General features: G+C 42.1%; 1 protein-coding gene across 1 annotated transcript; it reads left to right on the top strand.

The window, feature by feature from the left end:
• Window positions 1–348: 348 nt before the first annotated feature.
• LOC145793199 (uncharacterized) lies at window positions 349–828 on the top strand. Its single transcript, XM_082875956.1, has one exon. The coding sequence runs from the start codon at window positions 349–351 to the stop codon at window positions 826–828; it is 480 nt and encodes a 159-aa protein (XP_082732082.1).
• The last annotated feature ends 15353 nt before the right edge of the window (window positions 829–16181 follow it).

The raw sequence follows: 16181 nt of genomic DNA, 5'->3' as shown, positions 1-16181 counted from the left end.
TCACACCAAACAATATCTAGGCAAACAGAGTTGCTTAGGTCGGCGGACCTGCAGACAGTGCTTGAAGAAAGGGCTCGAATGAGAGAAGACACTCAGGCTCGCGACCCCCACAGAGTTTCTGCACTACAACAGTTGGCTTCTAGGGCACATAAGAGTGTCGAGGTTTGAATGCCAGTACCACGCTTTGCCTACGAACCAACATACAAAACATTAGTAAGATTACAGAGCTCGCCATTCGTTCCGGCAATAGAGGATGCACAATTACCTTCAGGCTTCCGCCAGCCCAAATTCAATACATATGAGGGGAAGTCAGACCCTTACATGCACTTGAGCCACTTTCGTCAGGTTATGGCTGTATATCGGCGAAACGAGGCTCTAATGTGTATGATGTTTCCTTCTAGCCTTGGCAACCAGGGTTTAACATGGTTTGAAAGGTTGCCAGAAGGTAGCATAGCTTCATGGGCACAACTAGCGCAGGCGTTTGTTACCAGGTTTGAAACAAACACCAAGACGCCTGTAGAGATTGACCAGCTTCTCTCCATAGATATGGGCAAGAAGAAAACATTGCGGTCTTACAATAACCGGTATTGGGAGACTTTTAATCAGATTGAAAATTGCCCCGCAAACCTAGCTATTGCACAATACAAGTGGGGACTGCCAGTGTGTCATAAGTTGAGGGATTCAATGACAATGACGTCGCCTCTTACTATGGAAGCTCTGATGGAGAGAGTGCACCAACATATCCGGGTAGAGGAAGATGGGGCGCGCACCAAGGTAGAGTCCAGCACAATAGCGAGGTCGGATGAAACACCTTCGGCAAAAAGTTAACACGGTCGATAAGAAGAACCAACCACTAAAAAAATTTTGCCCAATTGAAGGCAAAGTGGGTTGGCAGGTGTAGACACCCCATTTTTGACCGACCTTAAGACTCAGACGTCACCGATTGAGCGCTTGGTGATGTTGCATAATGTGCTCGTTCAGAAGTTTCAGAGTCGCGGCCGTGAGCCCTGCCTCCGGACTTCCGAACCCTCTTTTGTACCTTGCCTCGGTTTGCGAACCAGACTCGGTTTTCTCTGTTTCTTTTCTTGAGGGAAGGGAGAGGTCCCGTAGACCATCTCTCAATGTCCGTAGGCTACATTTGGTGGCCGTAGGCCATTTTGCCCATTTCGGAGTCCGGTTTCCGGTTTTCGGAGCCGTCAGGCCGTGTGCCTCGGTTCGGGACCGCTTAACCATCTCCTATTGCTCCGTTTTTTTGGCATACATCTTATTTAATCCCTTTTGAGGGACACTGGGGGCTGAGAAACCCACTTCGTGGCCGAACGCCATTTTCGGTGCTTAACAGCCCATTTTCGGGACCCCGAACTGCGTGTTTTGGCCTCGGAACTTTCATTTTGCAACGGTTTTCGTTCATTTTTGGCAGGTACCTCTGTTTTATCACTAGAGAGGTCACTGAAGGGTGGGAGGCCAGCAATTGTTGCAGCAACCAGTTATACATCCTCCGACGCCCTCCGACGCCCGTTTTTCGCACTTCCGGGCCAATGTTGAACCCCTTGGGCCCATTTTCTCGAACTTTGAACCACATATTTGTGATGTACACACATGAGAGGACCCTAAAAGTTCATGGCCGGCCAGTAATTCCACTTGACCCTTTTGACCCCCTCCTTCCGGGCCAATGTTGAACCCCTTGGGCCCCTTTTCTCGAACTTTGAACCACATATTTGTGATGTACACACATGAGAGGACCCTAAAAGTTGGTGGCCGGCCAGTAATTCCACCTGACCCTTTTGAACCCCTCTTTCCGAGCTAATTTTGAACCCCTTGGACCCACTTTCTTGGACTTTTAACCACAGGGTTGTGTTGTACACAGATAGGAAGACACCATCAGTTGGTGGCCGGCCAGAAAATATGATTGACCCTTTTGACCCCTAGCCGGCCGGCTAGGGGGTGTGGCCGGCCGGCCACCTGCAGCAAAAGTAACTGGCCGGCCGAAATCTTGGCACTGTGCACTTTACAGCTGTGGGGCTTTATCCCCCAGAAAAGATCTTTATCCGGGAGATATTTTGTGGGGGAAAGTTTGTCTCCTTTTCCCCCACCTTTACACCCCCTTGTTGGCCTATATAGCAAGCAAGATATATCCTTTGTTGGGGTTAGAAAACTTCACCTTCAAGCTTCCATACACAACTCCATCTTTATCCTTCTCATTTCTTTGAAAATCTCTAAGTCCCTAAGCTCCATTCCTTCTACACCACCAAGCTCTACCACCACCACCTCATTTCCAGCAACAAGGAAGGTTTCTCAAAGGCAAAAGAAGCTGCAAATTGGTCCAAGAAGCAACAAAAGTCTTAGTCTTCAAGGGTGAGTAGCTTTTCTTCACTTTGACCCTTTTTCTTGATCCATTGGTAAGCCCCCTATGCTTTTTGTTTCAAGCTCCGGCCCTAACTGAAAAGGGCCCTCTTTTGAGCTCATCTTCACTTTTCATTAAGGGCTCAACCCTGTTTAGGCTTATTTTCAGCCCCTCTTCAACATTGAAGAAGGGCTCAACACCATTTGGGACTTCCATGTTGTACCTACCTTTATGCTCCTCTTTTCTCCCCTATTCTTGCATGCAATGGCAGCCTACCATGCTTTTGTTTTTGGCCATTTTACAGTTCTAAAAAAGTGCTTATTTTGGTCCATTCTTCATGTTTCGTTTAGGTCCTTTCATGGTTTGGGACCTCCATAGGTCACTTCATGTTATATCTCTCTTTTATTCCCCATTCTTGCATGTTTAGTTAGCCTATCATGCTTTTGTTTTTGGCCATCTTACAGTTCTGAAAAAGTGCTTATTTTGGTCCATTCTACATGTTTTATTAAGGGTCTTTGTCTGTTTGGCGAATATTTTGCACACCTCATGTTATAGCCACTTTTGAGCCTCATTTTGCATCACATTTCTATCATGTTTTCATACTGATTTGAGGTTTGCCATAAACTGTAAATATTCATATTTTTAGTCCCTCTTCAATGTTGTAGAAGGAAAATTTTCAGTTTGGGCTTTGCTTATATCACTTGCTTCATTACCCCTCTCTTGGCCCCTATTCTTGCATGCCATTTTTGCCATACCTATGCTTGCTGTTTGGCCATGTTTATAACTGTGAAAGTGCCTTTTTTGGGACTGTCTAGCTTCTGTCTTTGCATTGCATGTCCATGTTGTGCATGTTTGGCATAGCTATAGGCCATTTCGGGACAATTCCATGCATTTCATGTCATTTCGCCTCATTTCGGGACTGTTTTCCCCCATATTTTAGTGCTGAAATTCCATTAGAATGATTGCTATCCATTTCATGTCATTTCATCGCATTCTGCCATTGCCTCAGTTTGCGTGCCCGTGTGCACGCATTTCGAGGCACCTCTTTTTTATCCGTCGGCATCCTATGTGAGTGTGGCTGAGGCTCACTCATGTTGGTATAAGCCCATATCATGTTTTCATGTCATTTCATCGCATTCTGCCATCGCCTCGGTTTGCGTGCCCGTGTGCACGCATTTCGAGGCACCCTATTTTTATCCGCTGGCATCCTATGTGAGTGTGGCTGAGGCTCACTCATGTTGGTATAAGCCCATATCATGTTTTCATGTCATTTCATCGCATTCTGCCATCGCCTCGGTTTGCGTGCCCGTGTACACGCATTTCGAGGCACCTCTTTTTTATCCGCCGGCATCCTATGTGAGTGTGGCTGAGGCTCACTCATGTTGGTATAAGCCCATATCATGTTTTCATGTCATTTCATCGCATTTTGCCATTGTCTCGGTTTGCGTGCCCGTGTGCACGTATTTCGAGGCACCCCATTTTTATCCGCCGGCATCCTATGTGAGTGTGGCTGAGGCTCACTCATGTTGGTATAAGCCCATATCATGTTTCCATGTCACTTTCATTGCATTCTGTCATCGCCTCAGTTTGCGTGCCCGTGTGCACGCATTTCAAGGCGTCTCACTTTCATTGCATTCTGTCATCGCCTCGGTTTGCGTGCCCGTGCGCATGCATTTCAAGGCGTCTCACTTTCATTGCATTCTGTCATCGCCTCGGTTTGCGTACCCGTGCGCACGCATTTCAAGGCGTCTCATTTTCATTACATTCTGTCATCGCCTCGATTTGCGTGCCCGTGCGCACACATTTCAAGGCATCTCATTTTCATTGTATTCTGTCATCGCCTCGGTTTGCGTGCCCGTGAGCACGCATTTCAAGCCGTCTCACTTTCATTGCATTCCGCCATCGCCTCGGTTTGCGTGCCCGTGCGCACGCATTTCAAGACGTCTCATTTTCAGTGCGTTCTGTCATTTTCTCGGTTTGCGTGCCTGTGCGCACGCATTTCGAGGCGTCTCATTTTCACATCATAGTGCATACTAGGTTGCATTTTAGATCGCGTTCTGTATTTTCTCGGTTTGCGTGCTCGTGTGTACGTATTTTGAGACATTTCATTTCCATAGCATTGTATATGTTAGGATTATATCTTAGTTGCATTTCATGCATATCATGCATATTGCATCGTGTCCGGAATAGGAGTTAGCCCGGACACGGGAAACGAGGTACATTTCGTACTCCGAGTGACGAAATGTGTCTCAATTCCCCAGTCACCGATACTCCGGATTATCCATGATGGAGTTAGGTTTTAGCTATAGTTTCATGTGCATTCGTCCTATATTGAGTTGTGCATTTCGACTCCTCGGCCATCATGCCTCGGTATGCGTGATTGGTGGCACGAGGTTCGAGACATGCATATATCTGCGCAAATACATTGCTATGCCCCTTTCCTGCTCTCTGTTGCAGCAAAATCAGGAATCAGCCACTTTTTGGGGCTTGGCACGCATTTCAAGAACAGGTGTAAACAGAGGCTAATTGGGGCATTCCGGTGGATTTCCGTACAAGACAACCCGGACATGCACCATCCATCAGAAGCAAGGCAGTCCCTGGCTTGCACGCCATTTTCATTTACTTTCTTATTTAATTCATTAATTAATTAGAATTTTGTAATATTTTGGACTGTAATATTCTTTTATTCGGGACTGTAATATTTGGACTGTATTATTTATTCGGACCCTCTGCGCGAGGGCACAACTGTAATAAGTGTGCGTGAGTGTGATGTATGTCTTCCAACCCCACGTCTTTCTCCCTTTTATTTATCCGCTTATGATGGTTAGATTAGGGCATATTTAAATTAGCATACAGTATGACAGCATGTTTGCATTCATTCATCTGTATTGCATACACCGGGCTCGGCGCATCATACTAACTGCATTGTACTTTCAATTTCAAAGTTGAATACATGATAGTTGTAACATTCCATATGCCATCTTAGAATAGCCGAGCCTGCTATAGTTGCATTTTGCATGTGTTGCATTAGGCATTTTTGTATACTTAGGATTCATGCATGATTTCTAATGTAGTTTCTGTTTTTGGCTTGGAGTACTCGGTAAGTTTTATGCTTTAGCATCCTTGCATGCGTGTGAGTGAATGCCATGATAGCATGCTTACCATGAGGCTATGTGCTTATCTGATATATCTGCCTGAATGCCTGTGGGTGAAGGTTAGGTTACTTAAATTGGAATAAATCATCAAATGTTTCAAGCCTACCTGCGGGTAGCAAACCATTTTCAAAAACAAACACGAAATGTTTCGTTCCAATTCAGGCGACCCGGTCTATATTTGTATGCTGTGCGCATCACATAGTAACCTAGGCTAATAAACCGGAATAAGAACTCGCAATGTTTTCAAAAATTGATATCATGGTTAGTAGAGGCCGGTCTATGACCGGGCGAGCGGGGGTGCTCACGAAGTGACCTTCCCCAATCGTACCCAAGTTCCCAAGCCGAGGCAACTTTGGTGATGACGGACACGTGGCCTTTTGGCACCGAGTCAGGGTTTCCTAAATTTCCCAAAATAAAATATTTAGGTGGCGACTCTGTATCTGGCAAAGCAGTCCATGTTTGGCACTTCTTTCAAAAATCTGTTTTCTTAAAACAATGTGCCGAATTTGGACTCTTTGGTTCAGACTTAGAACCATGACAATTTTAGAGTCCTGAGCTGTAGTGACCCCAAATGAACAGAACGGGACTTCATCCTCCCGGGGCGTTCGGGGACGTCCACAGCAGGATTGACCAATTCTTTCTAAACAAGTCTTTGCCCGACTGGGGGCCAATAAAAAGTTTGACCGGAATAACCAAACATTTAGCTCTCTTCAGCTGAGATTAGGATCTAGGCTGAAGAAGTTTGGCAGGAATAACCAAACATTGAGTTCTCTTCAGTCAAGATCAGGATTTAGGCTGAAGAAGATTGGCAGGAATAACCAACATTTTTGTTCTCTTCAGCCGAAATCAAGATCTAGGCTGAAGAGGGTTGGCAGGAATAACCAATACTTTGTTCTCTTCAGCCAAGATCAGGATCTAGGCTGAAGAGGGTTGGCCGGAATAACCAATATTTTGTTCTCTTCAGCCGAGATCAGGATCTAGGTTGAAGAGGGTTGGCAGGAATAACCAACAATTTCTCTTTTTCAGCCGAGATAAGGATCTAGGCTGAAGAAAGTTGGCAGGTATGACCAACAGTTTCTCTTCCTCTAGTCGAGATAAGGATCTAGGCTCAGGAAGGTTGGCGGGTATGACCAACAATTTCTCTTCCTCTAGCCGAGATAAGGATCTAGGCTCAGGAAGGTTGGCGGGTTTGACCAACAAATTTTTCATTCTTCAGCCAAGATAAGGATCACGACTCAAGAAGGTTGGCAGGATCAAGTAAGGTTAAGCTAATTAATTTGGCTAGACGTGCAGTCAGAATGATGCAAAACATTGAAAAAGAAATACGGTAACCGAGCAGAGAGATCGAAATTTTTTGGAAGATGATTACAAAATGTAGGACATATAGCCCGGTTACATAGAAAGAACGCATTCTCGTGCGATTGTGAACTCGAAGCGGTATAAATATTGAAGGCAAAAACACGGGGTTGTCCAAAATTTTGGAGGTATATGACGGTGGTAACAGGAGAATGAGGATAATGGGGGCACGCCATGTATCCTGGGAATGACGTCGTACCAGATTAGTGGAAGGACATGTTGAGCAACTGACAAGGCTTATTGGGGCCGAACGAGCTATGAAACCAAACAACTTTTTAGCTCGGCAGAGTGGGGGCGTTTTTAGCTCGGCTAGAGGAAAAATAATCTCAATCATGCTACACAGATGGAATTAAGGGGCAATTGAGAGGGTAATTTGTAAACAAATTGAGCCGAGCTAGAAAGAGTCTTCTTTGGGAGTTGGGCCGCGTAATGGGCCGAGATAAGGGCTGGTGTAACTTAGTCTAAGGCCAAGAAGACATCTCATATTTCGGGTTTGGACCGAACTATGGGGTGAGGTAATTATTTATGTAGCACAGTCCTTGATCATCTAAACATCGGGTCGGTCAGAGATGGGCTACAAGTGGCCTGACCTAGCTATCCTGGACCGAGGTATCATTGGAGGAAGGACCGAGCTAAAGGATAGCTCTGCAGGGCGTCATCGCAAAGTCAAGATTGGCAGTGGTGCTTAAAATATCACCAAGCTGTGTGAGCACGATTAACCGCAGTATCAGCCGAGGTAAGGGTTCAGCCATCTCACTTGGCTTGCAGTGATAAGAGTGTTTTAAGGATAAGCACTATCCTTGGGCTTGGGACTCCTAGGAGAACTCTGCTGAGGAGAGTAGAGTCTTACTAGAATTGTGCAAAACCATCTCACTTGGTTGGTAGTGAGTAGGAGTGTGACTTCTCGGAGGACTCTGCTAAGGAGAGTAGAGTCCTACTAGGATTGTGCAAACCATCTCACTTGGTTGATAGTGAATAGGGTGTGTGATTCCTAGGAGGACTCTTATAATGAGAGTTGGAATCCTACTAGGATTGGGCCAAGCCAAGTCTATAAAAGCTCATAGCAGGACCTATGGACAGGTATCATAATCCCAATTCTTACTCTAGAATACACAGAGCTTATTGTCTATTGTCTAGTTGCTGACTTAGGCATCGGAGGGATTTCCGGTACACACCCGCCGGTTAGCTCACGTTTGTATTTTCAGGTGGCAAAGCGACGACGTTTGAAGGAGTGCAAACTTGATCAATATAATTATACGAGAAAATTATTTCGTACTTGTATAATTTGTTATATGATTAGAAATTTTAAATAGTGGGATACAATTAGTAGAATCATAAAAAATAATTCATATTTTAAAAAAACTTTAAAGGGTATATTTACCATTTACTTTTTTATTAATAATGATACTACTTTATAATTACAATTTGGATGTTTTCTTTTGACCATAACTTTTTTTAATAACTTAGAAGTAGTCTAAATAGATTCGGGAGTACCTAACAATTTTCCATGACCTTTAAACCCATTTGGGTGCGTAAAAAATCGGAGGCTATCCCTAGGCTTATGAACTTGGTAAACCAAAGGGAAGTCAAATATCAAATCTGTTAAATAAAAACAATGACTATCTAAGGCGTTGTTTGGGAATAGATTATTTTAGTAATTTTTTAACTTTTTAGTTAAAATATAAGGTAAAAAAATTAATATATTTGGAATGATTTTTTAATTTTTTTACGAAAAGATGTGTAAAAAGTAGAGATAAAATAAAATCTTTAACTTTTTAACATAGATTATAGGCTTTTTAACTTTTTTAATAACTTTTTGACTTTTTAACTAAAATATTAACTTGCCAGGAGTTTTGATTGTAGTTTATAAGTTGGTTTTATTTTATTAACTTAATTTTATCTTAATGGTTGTTTTTTTTTAAACTTTAATTTTTATAATTCCATTTAATCTAGACGATGTTAAATTAAAAAAACAAAACAAAACAAAACAAAGTAAATCCAAAAATTTCTTTAAAACCAAAATATGACCCTTTTTAAGTATTTTTTGATAAAATGTAACTTATTTCCTTCGAATATTTTTCAGATTTGTTTTAAACTTTTGGAAAAATTAGGGAAAGGTCCTCCATATATGTTCGTGTATGAGTTTGTAACACCCCCAAATAATTTAATACAAAACATTAATTAAAACGCGATTGAACCCAAATCTTATTATCATCATAATAACATTAACCCAAGTGATCCTCTTTCTTATTGAACTAAGGTTTCCTTTTACAGTTTCGTATTCAACAAATTAGAGAATACAAATAATATGCCTTAACGGCTTACAAAAAAAATTAAGGCATGGCTTTGTTACAACAAAAATGGACTCATGGTCCTAAATAAATAAGCTCGGAGCTTTGAAATTAACCATTCATGAGCCTCAGTGCTCCAATCAAAACAAAAGAGTCTACTCCTCACTGAGATGGTGGCACATCACCATTTCTTGAAAAATGTTAGATAGAGAAGAGTTGAACATTTGTTTTGATTGGAGTAGAGATACATTTAATAGAGTATCTAATTACTTGAACATTCACATGGCATAATCATAACCCAAACACAATTTAAAATTTATGTTCAAAACTAAAAAGGACAAGAAGACAAATTCATCTTTATTTCATTGAAAACCTTTCTCAACAACGGGGTGGTAAATATGCCATGAATCCCTCGTAGGAGCCCCATACTACATATATATAGATTTATAACCAAAACTACCCTTACATTCGCCGGCTATTAATACGGTGGGTGATGGGCACCCAAAATCATCCGTTTTTTCACTTTCGCAGACTATTATACGGCAGGACCAGTGGACACTCAAAAATATTTTCTCACATTCATCTGGCGATAAGCTCAAGTTAGGGCATTTGGGCACCTAAACTCCCCACGCAGGTACCAACACACCACATCGTTCCAAAAAACCGACTCCATACCCGGACTAATACACTATTTACCTCCCCATTTTTACCACCTTCTAAGTAACCATGCATTCATAATTACATGAGATGAATAGTGAAATATACAATACATGGATGAATAATTTTCAAATCTACAAATCACAACACAACATACATTAATAATATACTCCAAAATCTAGTTATCCACTAATTTATGTCTAATGTTTATTGAATTTCATGATTTGAAAGTCAATTCCATCCAAACATCATTTTTTCATCGAAATCAAAATTAAGGTTTTAAATAAATTTTGGGCTTTTACGCCCTCTTCATATATGTGATAGTTCTCAACATCAATACTCATAATCCATAAGAGTTTATTTGAAATCTAGATAAAAAGTTGGGTAAAATTCTGTAAATCAAAAACACAGAATATGCAGCGGATAAAATAATCAGATCATACCTTCTTGATGATAGAACCTTCTTGGATAAATCACGTGCTTCCAGGGAACTGATAAATCAACCCAGCAGTGGAGTGATATCACAGATTGAATATCACCCACACAAAATCACAGTGCAAAGACTTGATCGTTGTTTTGTGGGAGAGAGTCAGTATATGGGTAGAAACAGACTATACGTTGTTTCTCACTTGATTACCCATAACCATATATCAGATATATAATATATTATAATATCTATCCATATCAGTTAAAACTGATAACATCTGTATCTTGAGTGGTTATCCTAAATAGGTTTGAATTCAAATTCAAAACCTATTTGGATAATGATCAAATTTAAATTTAAATGGTCATGCCACATGGGCGCCCATTACTAACATCTCCCACTCGCACATGAGTTGGCATGACACTGCCACATCTCTATCTCAATCTCCCCAAAAAGAACAATCTCATACTAGCCAATGCACCGTGTGACCGCTGAGAACACCTGCAAGTGGGAGCTCTATACTAGAAACTCAATATGAGTCAGCATAGAGACATCAACCCAAAAAGAACAGAAATAGTGTCTCATGTACCCAGACCCATCTAGCTACATCAGTCTAAAAAACATCTCTAATCCCTCAAAGAGCATGTTTGACTCTCCTAGGTCCCGCATTATATTCACACCCAATCAGCATCCTATAAAGAGCGATGTGAGTTGTCGACAGTGAATATAGAGCAGAGATGTAGAACTAGATGATCTTCCCTTCACCCTCATATCATTCAATTTGAAATTGACCGCTTTCCCAGTAATGTCCCTTAAAGCCGAATCATACATGACCGCAGGCAACATACCAAAGTAGCTGAACATCAACTCCTCATCTTATGACATAGTCAAAGGTCACAAAAGGCACAAAGTAAAGTCATTTAGGAAAAAATGACTTTTAGGACTCACACGGTGAAGAAGCAGGGATCCATTCTTTCACCTCGCTAACGGGTCGATAAGCACATGCAGTATGAATGCATGTTATAGTGGAGTTACTCTTCCAAAGAGTGATGTTAAACTCACACACCATACAGATCTTAGTCTAGTCGCTCTTAAGCGCACGAGTCGCTTCCTAGCGTCTAACTCGAATTCTCTATTTGCTCGCCTCTCAGGCATCAAATGAGATCTCGCATCTGGCTATCCATAACAGACATATCATGGAAAAGTGGGTACGCTCATATCCATGGTCGGTCTCTAACAAGACCTCATCTTGGCTCCAACCAAGGCGACATAGCTAGTGGATAATTTTAGCTTCTAGTCTCATCCTTACTCGCTACCCAGCGCTAAGGGCGATTGCTCGTGTGAGTGAGCCAATCTTGCCTGCTAACATCAATTTAATTGTTTTGTGTATGCTAATTCACAAACCATTACTAAAAGTAGTAAACATAAATGTGTGATAGAAACAAGTATGAATACTAATGGCATAAATATCCCCAAAAATGAGTTCAACTGAATACACATAAAAAATATCACCACCTACGTAGTCCTAAAGCCCTAACATGAGTAAGATAAACATCTCTAGCAATGGGCTTAGTCAAAGGGTCCGCAACCATGCGACTCGTAGGGATGTGCTCCAGGATCACTTCTTTCTGCGCCAAAATATCTCTGATAAAATTGAACCTCACATCAATTTGTTTGGTTCTGCCATGGTATTTAGGATCCTTAGCGTAAGCGAGTGCAGCCATGCTGTCACAATGGATAGTCACAGGGTCTGAAGTGTGTGTGACAACATCCAAATGCTGAAGGAATCTCCTCAACCACACGGCTTCCTGAACGGCAGATGAACAAGCCACAAACTCAGCCTCCATGGTCGATAAGGCGATGCAGGATTACTTCTTACTGCTCCAAGAAATAGCACCATCGCTAAGCATGAAAGCATATCCTGAAGTAGACTTACGCTCATCTAGGTCTCCTCCCCAGTCAGCATCACAATAGCCAACTAGATGTAGATCTGAACTCTGGTAGCAAAGTGTGTAATCTGCAGTTCCTCTAAGATATCGTAATATCCTCTTAACTTCTTTCCAATGAGCTGGTCCTGGGTTGGATTGGTAACGACTCACCAATCCGACTGCATAACAAATGTCAGGACGTGTACACATCATAGCATACATCAAGCTTCCAACAGCATTTGCATAGGGAACACGGGCCATCTTTTCATTTTCTTCTTGAGTCTTAGGACCCATATCAAGGCTTAGGCTCTCGCCTTTTGCAACAGGAGTGTCAATGGGTTTGCAACTCTGCATCTGGAACCGCTCTAGAATAGTCTTAATGTAAGTCTCTTGAGACAAACCAAGAAGTCTCCTAGAGCGATCCCTAAGGATCTTAACACCGAGCACATAGCTCACCTCACCCATGTCCTTCATTTCAAATGTAGAGAACAACCACATTTTAGTGGCGACAATCATCTCCTTGTCATTTCCAGCCAATAATATGTCATCTACATATAATAACAATATCAGAAAAATGTCCTTGGACCGCTTAACGTACACACAGTGATCTTCATCAATCATCGTAAACCCATTTGAAATAATGGCTCGATGAAATCTCAGATTCCACTGTCTGGATGATTGCTTTAAGCCATAAATAGATCGTTGAAGCTTGCAAACTTTGCGCTCCTGACCTACTGCCACAAAGCCTTCTGGTTGATCCATATAGATCTCTTCATCCAGTTCTCCATTGAGAAATGCAGTTTTAACGTCCATCTGATATAGCTCTAAGTCCAACTGAGCTACTATGGCCAGGATTAGGCGAATAGAGGCAAACCTTACAACTGGTGAAAAAGTTTCCTCATAGTCCACACCCTTTCGTTGGGTGTAACCTTTCGCCACTAGGCGAGCCTTATACCTTTCTATGGAACCATCTGCCTTGCGCTTGATTTTGAGAACCCATTTGTTCCCAATAGTCTTGCGCCCTAGCGGCAAATCAACCAAGTCCCAGACATGATTTTTCTTCATAGACTCTATTTCTTCTTCCATTGCAGTACTCCATTCTTTACTAGCAGGGGATGAGAGAGCCTCTTTGAGATTCTTAGGCTCCATCTCATCACTCGGAGCAATCATGAATGCTTTCCCTTCAATCTCAAAACGACGACGGGGTATAGCTCCACGTTTGCTTCTACGTAGTTGAGAATCTTGAGAATCCTCATCCATTGGATCTAATCCATGGGTAGGTAGATCGCTCCCACTGTCCCTAGGAGCTTGAGGAATTATTTCCTCATTCTCTACTAAGCTACTAGGTGCGCCTTCAAGTAGATCCTCCATCTCGTAGAATTCTACTTCTCTAGTTACCTCACCTCTGCTAGGGAAATCCTCCTCTAGGAAATCCACATCTCGCGACTCAATTTCAGTCACACTTCCATCCGGATGCTCCCCAACAAACACATAGCCCTTAGAATGCTCACTATAGCGAATGAAGATACACTTCTTTCCTCTAGGGCCCAACTTCCCAAACTTATGAGAAGCGTTGTGTATGTAAGCTGCCGAACCCCAAGGCCGCAAATTGCCCAAATCAGGCTTTTTGCCAGTCCGCATCTCATATGGGGTGGAAGGAACTAATTTGGAGGGCACACGGTTAAGGACGTAGGCAGCAGTCAACAAAGCATCTCCCCAATAAGAAATTGAAAGATTAGCTTGCGCCATCATTGATCTAACCATGTCAAGCAATGAGCGATTCCTTCTCTCCGCTACACCATTTTGTTGCGGAGTCCTAGGAATTGTCAATTGCCTGATAACTCCTTTTTCCTCACAGAGCACTTTAAATTGCTCAGATAGATACTCACGTCCTCGGTCAATCCTTAGAGCTTTAATGCTCTTGTCTAATTGATTCTCAACCTCATTAACATACCGTCTAAAGCAATCCAATGCTTCTGACTTGTGAGAAATCAGATAGACATGACCAAAACGTATGCAACCATCTATAAATGTGATGAAATAAGGGGCTCCATGCCTTGCCCTCACATTCATTGGTCCACATATATCAGAATGAATAAGTTGCAATGGGATAGATGCCCTTATGGCTTTCCCAAATGGTTTTCTTGTTGCCTTTCCAGCAAGACAATGCTCACAAGTAGGCAAAGTGACTCTAGCGAGTGGGCCTAAAAGACCTTCTCTAGCTAATCTAGTCATCCTGTCTTGCCCTATGTGGCCTAATCTAGCATGCCATCTCATAGAATCATTATCACAAAAAGATGCAATATTAGAAATAGATCCATTGGCATTTTTATTAATACTAGAATCATCCACATCCAAAACTAAAAAACCATCTGAAAGATAACCAAAACCATAAAAAATTGTTCCCAAATAAATGCTAACACCATTATTCTCAAAACAAAAGCTAAAACCAAGGCTCATCATGCTAATAACTGAAACTAAGTTTCGCCGAATATCCGGAGCATAAAGAACATCATGAAGATACAAGGTGCGCCCTCGTCGCATTTCCAGCTTGAATGTGCCAATGCCAAGCACCTCCACACTGGACTCGTTCCCCATGTAAACTTTTCTGCTCCCAGCAGGTACTCGGCGATACTCAACGAACCCTACTCTGTCCCTCGCGATGTGGTCTGTTGCTCCGGAGTCTACAACCCAAAAATGAGGAGAATGAGCAATTAATGCTTGACTAGACACAAAGCATTGAATGCGAGAAATTAAGTAAGGGAGTACCTTCTTCTGCTCAGGGCAATCCCGAGCGAAGTGTCCTTCTTTGTTACAGTTAAAGCATGTCATCTTAGCCTTTGCCTTCTTACCACCTCTCTTGCCCCTACGCTTGAAATTTCTAGCGCCATTGGGCTTAGGCGCAACCGCTGCTTGCTTCTTAGGGGCACCTTTTGCTTTTCCACGTTTGAACTGAGAAGTCCTACGTGAGCTTGACTCAACCACCATAGCAGAACCATCAGACTTAGCCGCCTCAAGGCGCTCAGCCTCTAGCTCCAAATGACGCGATATGTCTTCGAATGTTTTCACACTCTCATTATGCATCATGTTCTGCTTCATCTGCTCCCAAGAATTTGGCAGAGAGCGTATCACAGCCTGTACTTGCTGCTCTTGAGTCAAATTATGCCCAGCAGCCGCAAGCTCACGTATCATGGCTGACATGACTCTCAAATGCTGCTTCATCGAGTGATGCGCCCTTTTCTGATATGAGTCAAACTTCATAGTCAGCCCACGTAGCTTTGCCAAAGAGGTAATACCAAACTTTTGCTTGAGAGCTTCCCACATCTCAAATGCAGTCGGGCAATGCTCAAACTCACTAATCAAGTCGTTGTGCATGCTGCTCAGCATAGTAAAGCGCGCACACCGATCTTTGTTACGCCAAGTCTGAAAGGCTTCAAGATCACGACGATGTTGAGCTGTATTGCCCTGCTCTGGCTCAACCATCACTTGTTCAAGTATGGTCAACACTTCTTGCTCATTGAGGAGGTATTGGATCTTACGGCGCCATATGTCATAATTGTCGCCATCCAATTTCTCTCCCTTAGTTAAGTCTGCCACCACTGTCTTAGCAGCCATTTCTACATACAGAGTAAATAAATGCGCAGGGGATATTAATGATAGCAACACAAAACAAAATATTTTGCAGCAAAAAAGAATCTAAATTAAATAATGATAATTTTACACATGTCTCAAGATCGAAAATTTGCTATGCTCGTAATCATCTCTTGCGCCTCTAGTGATAATTATCAAAATTTAATTTCATTCCATGCGCAAAAAACAATCAAACAATCTCCCACTATTTATGGCATATACAAAGCATGATAAATTCCATACAATAGCATCTCTATATAAATTTACAAACAACTCATACTATATTTATTTAATGATGGAATTCAAATAAATAAATAAATAATTAATCATGCTTCTTTAATTGCAACATATTAAAAAACCCAAAAAAAAATAAAGTTGTATTTAATATGCAGATTA

This window comes from Camellia sinensis, chromosome 6 (genome assembly GCF_055761805.1).
Source record: "Camellia sinensis isolate YWXY chromosome 6, ASM5576180v1, whole genome shotgun sequence".
In the NCBI taxonomy this organism is placed as follows: domain Eukaryota; kingdom Viridiplantae; phylum Streptophyta; class Magnoliopsida; order Ericales; family Theaceae; genus Camellia; species Camellia sinensis.
The sequence above is the reverse complement of the archived record's forward strand: the minus strand, read 5'-3'. Positions and strand labels throughout refer to the sequence as shown.

Coding starts and splice junctions, on each gene's coding strand:
- LOC145793199 (XM_082875956.1), top strand. CDS start 349: ATGGCTGTATATCGGCGAAACGAGGCTCTAATGTGTATGATGTTTCCT.